This window comes from Pteropus alecto, unplaced genomic scaffold, assembly GCF_000325575.1.
Source record: "Pteropus alecto unplaced genomic scaffold, ASM32557v1 scaffold392, whole genome shotgun sequence".
Taxonomy (NCBI): Eukaryota; Metazoa; Chordata; class Mammalia; order Chiroptera; family Pteropodidae; genus Pteropus; species Pteropus alecto.
Genome location: NW_006431933.1, coordinates 1416465 through 1426388, shown reverse-complemented (window position 1 = coordinate 1426388; position 9924 = coordinate 1416465). Strand labels below are relative to the sequence as shown.

Sequence of the window (9924 nt, the reverse complement as noted above, 5' to 3'; positions counted from 1 at the left end):
TTGTAAGCTCCATGAGAACAGAGATATTAGTTTATTCACTGCTCGCTCCCCATATCTAGAACATGACCAGCATATAGTTGACTCTCATTTAAGATTTGGTGGATCACTAAATGAATATGTAAATGAATGCCTGGCAGCAGAAGGTGTCCAAGACAATGGAGAGAAGGAAGGCAATTGAGAATACTAAAGAGAGAGAGAGAGTAGCTAAAAATAAATGTCTAAGATGAAGCAGGCAGGGATAGATAAGAGTGATAAATAATCACAAAAATCACTATAAAATAGGAGAGAGCACTTAGCTGTGAGCATGAAATTGGGGTGTGTGATTTAGACATCTGAAGTATACAGACCCTCTATCCTCCAGTCATTTTCAAAGAGCAAGGGCCTCTAAAAAAGATTTCTGAAAAACACTGCCCAGAGATAACCTTAGATCTGAATTCCTGGGCTCTTATTGTCCCTGTTTTCATATGCCCAGTTCCTGCTCACTCACCTGGGTAACCATGGCCTGAGGATTCCTCCTCTAACACCCATAGCTCTTCTCCTCGCTCCAACTTGAAGATCATCTCTGGTTTGGCCACGCAGAGGCCTGTTAATGGGAAATGGCACAGGACATGGGCCAAGTTGTCTGAACTTTAGGGCCTCTGATGGAGAAGAAAAGTGCATCTTCATGAGCTGCACAAGGAAGGGGGCCCATTTAAACCTTTCATCGGGGGAAGTGAGAACAAACACACTCTTCCTGGTGCCCCAAACTGAATAATCATCCGTGACCCTTGAATCTAAAACTAAGGTATCATTAAACTCTACAAAAGCTATACATGTTACAGCAATCAAGAAAAGAAACACATGCTACCAGGAGTTACATGAACAATAATCCTCACCCACGGACGCCAAGTTACTGTAGTTCTCCAGCATTACATCCTTGTGCATGGTCCTCTGAGCAGAGTCCAGTCTGTACCACTCTTGTCGGGTAAAATCCACAGCCACGTCCTCAAATGACACAGATTCCTGTAACAAACAATCTTCAATGATCAGAATGGGATACATAGGAAAGATGCATGCAAACTAATTCTCTCAATAGATAACTATTGAGAATTGACAAGAAGAACTACACTGGACACCTGACTCTGTCTTGCTTGATATTATACTTTGTTGTGGCAGCGGGGGGCGGGGGCCCAGAACAGCCCTGCTCTGTCTTACTTTATCAATTCATGAAGAAAAGACTACTTACTACTGAGTTAACACTATGTGTTTGGACCTGTCCCAGTGGCTGGAGAAATAAGAAGAAGACAGAGTGCCTGCTCTCAAGGAGCTCATATCCCAGCAAAGATACCTGTATATAAACACATCCCTGCAACGAAGTGTTACAAGAGCTATGCTGAACATGTGTACAGAGTGCAATGGGCTTTCACAAGGGAGGGAATCAGATTCCACTTTGCGTCATCAATTGAACTTCACTTGGGGAGGTAGCGCTTTGCATGCATAAACAAGAATATCATTTCCCTCATGAATATTGGGCCATAGCATAAAAAACAGCAAAAAGACACAAAACACACATGATGAGTTATAGAACTACATATGGCACAGTATGACAGGAAAATAGTGCTTCATGGCACAGTATGACAGGAAAATAGTGCTATGATGAGATAAAGAGCTATAGAGACATTCAAGGACCAGACAGTGGAGAAATTTTCAACTTTTTTTCCTGTAGCTCTTCAGTCTCCAAAATACTTGACTCCTTACACAATCAGAATATTTTCTAACCTTCCCACAATATATCCATATTTATAAATCATACAGAAGTACTATCAAGTGGGAGAAAGGGAGAGAATATTACTCCTAGTATAACAATATGAGCAGCTGGGTTAAGACTGGTGCCATATATTGAAATTAGCAAAACATGAGAGACAATGGGTTGGCAGAAGGGGAAACTGAGAAAGATCTTGGGCCCAAGATGAAGTGTTTATGGCACATACTAATACAGATGTTCAGCTGGCAGGTGATTCTGGAGTTCAAGAGAGAAGGCTAGGATAGACCACGGATTGGGAAGCAATAGCTTTTCAGTGCTAAATGAAGCCACAAGAATAAATGGGATGGCTAACAGAGAACAGAGCTTGAGAGAAACAGGAAGTACAGAGACAGTAGAGACAACAATATGACATAAAAATTGAAGGGGGGGCTGTGGGGCAGAGAAAATGGGAGAAATTCTTTTAATCTCATGCCTGCCCCAAAGTAAGCTCCAGTGTGAAAGCTGCAACCATGCAGCAGGAAGCACCTCAAATTCTAAAGAAGAAGAATCCTTTTCTTTGGCCAAAGAAATAGTGATCTGAAGAGAGTGAGAAGGATTCCCATAGCTTTCTTTCTAACCTCCCACCATTCAGCCCCAAAGGCAAACCTGGTTACAGAAAGTGAGTGCAAGAGTGGAGAGACTAAAGTCTCAACTGTCCAGCCAGAGGACCAAGAAGGGGGATCCCTTGGAGCGGGAGTGTGGGAAAAATTGGCCTAATAATATAGCTTTGAAATATGTGAAGCAAAATTGAAAGAACTGAAAGGAGAAATGGGCAAATTTACAATTATGACTGCCAACTTTCAGCACCTCTTAGTAATAAAAGTAACTGGTAGACAAAAAACAATATATAAAAACTGAACATCACCAATCAACCAACTGACTTAACAGAACTTTCCACTCAAAATAGAGAGGTTAACAGTTTCTTCGAGTACACGTGGAATATTCACCAAGCTAGACCGTATCCTGGATCATAAAACAAACCTCGACACAATTAAAGGACCCACTGGGTACCAAGGAAAACCGACCTACAACAATCAACTCTGAGATACATCCTAATAAAACTACTAGAATTTAAAGACAAAGAAAAAAATTCCTCAGGGCCTCCAGGCAAAAGAATAAAATAAATTACAAGGCAAAAGAATTAGGATGGCATCAATTTCTCAAAAACAACTTACGAAGTAAAGCAACAGTAGAACAGCTTCAAGAAACTTAAGGAAAGAAAGTATGAGCAAAGGAAATTATACCCAGCCAAGATATCTTTTAAGTATCAAGGCCTTTAGAAAAATCAGTCTGGAATGTGCTAGAACACATATGGCCTTCCTAAGGAATTTATTAGAGTTGCGTTGTCCAATACGGTAGCTATTAGCCACATGTAGCCATTTAAATTTACATTTTGATGACTTAAAATGGTATAAAATTTAAAATTCAGTTCCTCAGTCAGACTAGGCACATTTCCATTGTTCAATAACCAAATGTAGCTAGTTATAATACTACACATTATAGATACAGAACATTCCCATCATTGCAAGAAGCTCTATTGGACGACACAATGCTAAACAATGACCTTCGCCCAACCAAAAATAATGAATGGGAAAATTTTGGCAAGAGGGTTGACAGTGAGCATTTCATGTATTTAACTATAGAGCTAAAACTAAAACAAGACTGGGGTCATGAGCTGAAGGATAAACATTAAGGGTTCTGACAAAGTAGAAAAACTGCAACTAAAAAACAGGAGAAGAGAAAGAAAAAGGGGAAAGCTGAATAAGATCATTAACTGCTGGATAAGTAATAGGTGAGAGACATATTAGATGGTAAAAGAGTAATAAGGAAAAAGTCAGTTGTACAACCATTATGGAAAACAATATGGAGATTCCTCAAAAAATTAAAAATAGAACTACCAAATAATCTAGCAAACCTACGTCTGGGTACGTCCAAAGGAAATGAAATCACTATACTGAAGAGATATCTGCACTCCCATGTTCAATGGAGCGTTATTTACAACAGCCAAGACATGGAAACAATCTAATTGTCCATTGACAGATAAATGAATAAAAAAGATGTGGTATGTGTACATGGAATATTATTCAGCTATGAGAAAGAAAGAAATTCCGCCATTTGCAACAACATGGATGGACCCTGAGGGCATTATGGCAAGTGAAATAAATCAGAGAAAGATAAATACTGTACGATCTCACTTATATGTGGAATCCAAACAAAAAAGTCAAACTTATAGAAGCACAGGGTAATGGTGAATACCAGGTGTGGGGGAAATGGGGAGATGTTGGTCAAAGAGGACAAAGTTACAGTCATGTAGGATTAATAAGTCTAGAGATCTAATGTGCAGGCATGATGACTATACTTAATACTGTATTGAACAAAGGAAATATGCTGGAAGTAGATTTCAGGTGCACTCATCACACAAACAAAGATAACTATGTGAGGAGATATGTTAATTAGCTTGACTATACTAGTCTTTTCACTATGTATATACATATCAAATCATCATGTTGTATATCTTAAATATATACATGTTTTTGGAGTAAGTCAAAGTTTATTGATTGAAGAGGTGCCACCTGAGAAGATGGGTGCCTTAATGGTACCTCAAATCCATCTTTAGAAAGAACAGGTTTCAGCTTTCCTTTATGTTAAGAGAAGGGGAAATGGGAGGAGCTGTTTTTGTAAAACTCAAGCTCAAGCAGAATTCCTCTAATGAATGGCATGTCTATATGCAAGACTAAGCAGAAGCTATTAGCCTATAGGCCATGGGAACAAACCAGACTTGAACAAGATGGAGTAAAAGAGAGACCCAGCAATTCACTCTGTTACACTCCCACCTTTTTTGTTCATTCCTCAGTTTTGAGAAAAAACGCAACTGGTAAAATAAATTTTTATAAATAAGTAAATAAAAAAGAAAGAAAAAAGGGTTAACTAAGGGTACTATAAGAAGTATTAACATAAAGGCAACCCCCAGCATAAAAATATAAACCTTCCTAATTACCAAAAAAATTTAAAGGAAACACTCAATAGAGAAAGAAACACAGTAAATATAACAAATATACATAGTAATTACAACATAATTTAAAATGAGAGAATTGAGACCAAACATATTTGTATCATTTATATTACCAAACAGTAGTACAAATAAATGAGTACAGTTTACTTCATCTATTAAAAGAAAAGGGTTTTCACATTGCCTCATAAAGTAGAACCTAACACAATGCTGTATACAAGAGACATGCTTAAAACGCAGTCATTTTAAAAGGCTAAAATTAAATAAATGGACAAAGGTTTACCAAATGAAAACAATATAAAAGCTGGGATTAAAATACTGATACCAGACAAAGTAAAATCCAAAAGCAATTACATGAGACAAAATAGGATACTTTGTAATGTTAAAAGCCCCATCCACAACGAAGATACAACAATAAGGACATTTGTGAATACTGTGCACAAAGTAACACAGCAAAAGCCTATATGAACCAAAACCTACAGGAATGCAAGAAGAAATAGAAACATTCTCTAATGGGAGACTTTTAACATACCACCCACAAAATTAGACAAATTAAGTGGACAAAAAAATAAGTAATGATATAAGAGACCTAAACAACATAATCAATAATGTGGACCTTTGGATGGATATATAGATATAGATAGATAGACAGAGAGATAGAGATAGTTATAAATAATTGTATGCAATTTATATCTTAATAAAGATAATTTTAAAAATACAGATCTATCTATACTATATATATATGTATATATATACATATATATGTATGTGTGTATGTATATATAGAGAGAGGAGGTGGGGACACTGCACCCGGATCATACAGAACATACTTCTTCTGGAGTGCATATGGAATATTCGCAAAAAATGAACATATACTAGGGCGTGAATGAAACAACCTCAGTAGGTTCCCTAAAAAAAAGTATTACAAGCAACACTGATCAAAATAAATGAAGAAATTTAAGAATTAGAAATCGACAAGCTGATTATAAAATTCATATGGAAATAAAATGGACCTAGAATGGCAAAAACTATTTTTAAAAAGGAAAAAGACTTACACTACTTAATTTCAAGACTTATAAACTTACAGTTCTCAAGACAGTGTGGTATTTTTGTAAAGATATATATAAGACAACGTAGAGTTTAGAAATAGACCCACACATATACAGTCAATCGATGTCTGACAAAGGTGTCAAGGATATTCAGTGGGGAAAGTATATTCTTCTCAACAAAAGGCTCTGGAAAAATTGAATAGTCATATCCAAAAAAAACTTCAGAGTTCTGGAAGGATATTTACTGAATTGTTAAGCCTATGATGATCTCTAGAAGGTGAGATTATGAGAAGTTTTCAAATTAAAATTTTTATATTTCTGATCATTTAGTTAAGGTAGTGTCTATCAGGTTTCTTTGTCGTAAAATTTCTAATTTTCCCTATGTAATTACTGAGTAATCTGTGGGGACATACTTTGAGACTACATAATATTTCATTCTTCATTAAACTTTTAACTAATAGCTTTGACATCTACCAATGATTCTTGCTTAGCCCAGTTGTTACTACAATGGTTGCAAAATGGTTATTTTTCTAACTCTATCATTCTTTCCACATTAGTAATCGTCATTAGGCTTTAAGGAAGAGATTTCCCTTCTCTCTTGTTCATTCATTTATTATCAGTATGGACTCATGGTTTATCTTAGTCCCCAACCAGGCTTAACACCCAGCTGACCCACGGCCATATGCACATGTATGGGTAAAATAACCAGGGAATAGAGAAGAAAATTTTCTGGGACTCCTTCACACAGAAGAATAATGCACCATGATTCCAAAATCTGTTGAAGTCCTAACAGAGGCCGCAGGTATATTGGTAGGATATAGGGATGCAAAAGTTGATGAAATTAAGGTGAAAGTCTGGATGGAAATGGGAATTTGTTTTCTTTTGTTTTGTTTTTATTAAGTTTATTGGGGTAACATTGGTTAATACAATTATATAATTTTCAGGTGTACATTATAATTTGACATCTGTATATTCTATTGTGTGTTTACAACCCAAAGTCCAGTTTCCTTCAGCTACCATATATTTGATCCCCTTTACCCACTTCACCCTCCCACTACCCCCCTATATTTGACCTCCTTTAACAATCTACCTACCCCTTTCTCACCTACCCCTACCCTCTAATAACCACTAGTCTATAGTTCGTGTCCATGAGTCTCTGTTTGTCCTGCTCATTTGTTGCTTTTAGGTTATATTCCACATATAAGTGATATCATGCGATTTTCAACTTTTTCTGTCTGGTTTATTTTGCTTAGCATGATTATCTCAAAGTTCATCCAAGTTGTCGAAAATGGCAGTATTTCATCTCTTCTTATGGCTAAATAATATTCCATTGCATATATGTACCACCACTTCTTTAGCTAATCATCTATCATAGGACTCTTTAGTTGCTTCCATGTCCTGGCCACTGTGAATAATACTGCTATGAACATCGGTGTGAAAATATCTTTTCAGATATCGGTTTTCAAGTCTTTGGGGAAAATACCCAGTAGAGGCATTGCTGGATCATATGGTAGATCCATTCTTAGTTTTTTTGAGGAACCTCCATACTGTTTTCCATAGTGGCTGTACCAATTTGCAGTCCCATCAGCAATGTATGAGGGTTCCTTTTTCTCCGCATCCTCTCCAACATTTGTTATTGTCCTGTTGATTATAGCTATTCTAACGTGTGAGATGGTATCTCATTGTGATTTTGATTGGCATTTCCCTAATAGCTAGCGATGTTGAGTATCTTTTCATACTGTTGTCTATTTGTATGTCTTCTTGGAGAAGTATCTATGCAGATCCTCTGCCCATTTTTTCATTGGATTGTTGTGTTGTTATTGAGTTGTATGAATTCTTTGTATATTTTGGATATTAGGCCCTTATCAGAGGCATTGCTTGCAAATATATTTTCCCATTCAGATGATTGTCTCTTTACCTTGTTGACGATTTCTTTTGCTGAGCAGAAGCTTTTTAGTTTGATGTAGTCCCATTCATTTATCTTAGCTTTTACTTCGAAAATGGGAATGTTTGAATGGACTTTATGTGAAATAGTTACATCTCTGTTCTCTAAATGTATTCCTGAGATTAATATTATGTCTAACTACGGAACACTTCTACTATCTAGTATTGTAAAACAGAAGAAATGTAAGTTCATCCTTTGGCCAGTATTAATTGCAGGTGATAAATGAGAATCTTTAGAATTGCCCGAGCCCATTCAAGTTGTTTTTCTGAAGCAGTATAGAATATATGGTGGACAAAAAGAGATTATCACTTTAATTAATGGCATGTTAGAAGCTGGAGTGCAGGTCTAACAAATTCTCTTAGAATAGTCTTGTGTGGCTCATTAAAAAAGTGGATGGCTCAGGGAATTAATACGGCTTAAATAAATTAGTTTTGCCTATTAGCATCAGTAGTTCCTGATATGGTCTAACAGTGGAAAAAAAAACAGGAAGCTAAAGGAGATTGTTTCTAAGCAATTGATGCTGCAAATTTTTTTTCTCGATCTCATTGTTGGAAAACAGTCAACTGGGGTTTGTTTTCATATAGGAAATATAATAATACACTACATCCATGATATCATGATAATATCAGAAACTGAACTCAAGCTAGGCTGACTTAAATGCAATAGTAACATATAATCAACAGAGGCTAGTTGATAAATCCAGCAAAAGCCCAAGGGCCCACTCAAATGGTGAAATTCTTAGGAATACCCTGGACAGGAGCCCGTGACACTCCACATGCAACAAAAGACGAACTGCTGTTGGAAAAAAAATGGTATAGATAATAGAGGCTTTGTTCATCCCTCTTGCAACCACATCAAAATTGTGACAGAAATAAAGAACAAACAGCAAGAAAAGTAGGCTGGGATCTAGACGAACAGAAGCACTACAATTAGGGAGAGAAATAATTAATCGACCTGCAATGGTAGAAGGTAGGAGGGGGCGAAGACGTGAGTCTGCCCAGTCCCTAGTGGCTGAGTGGGACAGAGGCTGAGGTGTCAGCATCCGACAGCTGCAGATGCCTCTTAAAGGGGCCGTGTCTGCGAGTAGACTTTCCTAGTGACAGACCTGCTTGCTCTGAGCACCAGTGCCGGGACAGCTGCACAGGGGCACCAGGGACATACAGGGGAACACTGAGTTGTTGGAGTGAGGACCGGAGGTGAAGCTTTCTCCTGGGCAGAAGTGCCAACGATAACCGTTGTTCCTCTGTTGTGTCCTACCCCTTCCCGGTGTTCAAACACTGTGTCACCATAGCTGAGACATCATTAAACTGGATAATAGAGATCACTCCATTCAGAGATTCCCTGAAACACCACCTCCCCCAACTCCAAGCCCCACCCAAGCCACATCCAGGAGTGTCCTCAGCGAGTCCAGTGCTCTTCCTGAGCAGAGCCAAGACTCATACTGGTGGCAGCTGGCCTCGGTTTCTGGTGTGGTTTCATGAGGCAACTGTAAGCACAGCATCTGTAGATTGCTTGCTGAATCTTAACAGGTGGCCCTGGAGGGGCACAACCTGGGGCTAAACTTGGCTTGCGCCTGAACTCCTCTCAGGATTGTGCCACTGGACACCTACTACACAAAACTGCGCTGATAAGACCAGGAGATTTAGGAACTTTGCTTACTACATAGAAACAGACACAGAAAGGCAGCCAAAATGGGAAGACAAAGAAGCAGAAACCATATGAGAGAACAGAACAGAGATCCAGGAAAAATGGAGTCAAGTAATCTAACAGATTCAGAGTTCAAAACATTGGTTATAAAAATGCTCAATGAACTTAAGAGAAGTGTAGATGAACTCAGTGAGAACTTTAACAAAAAGATAAAAAAACAAAAAATGGAAATGGAAATCATAAAAGGAAACCAGTCAGAAATAAAGAATACATTTATCTGAGATAAAGAGCATATTAGATGGAGAATCAACAGAGTGGATGAAAAAGAGGATTGAACCACTGATATAGAGGATGGGGAAGCCAAGGACTCTCAATCAGAATGGCAAGAAAAAAGAAGCCGAGACTATACTAATAATTTAAGAAGCCTACAGGACAAAATTAAATGTAAAAACATCCGTGTAATAGGAGTATCTGAAGGAGATGAGGCCAA

The 9924-nt window shown here is 37.7% G+C and overlaps 1 protein-coding gene across 1 annotated transcript in view; it reads right to left on the bottom strand.

The window, feature by feature from the left end:
* ZNF157 (zinc finger protein 157) overlaps positions 1-9924 on the bottom strand; it is a 31963-nt gene that overhangs the window by 2143 nt on the left and 19896 nt on the right. Inside the window, exons 2-3 of the mRNA XM_006906888.1 lie at positions 876-1002; positions 488-583 (exon numbers count right to left, since the gene is read on the bottom strand). Coding sequence (XP_006906950.1) covers positions 488-583; positions 876-1002 — 223 coding nt within the window. The remainder of the gene's footprint in view (positions 1-487; positions 584-875; positions 1003-9924) is intronic.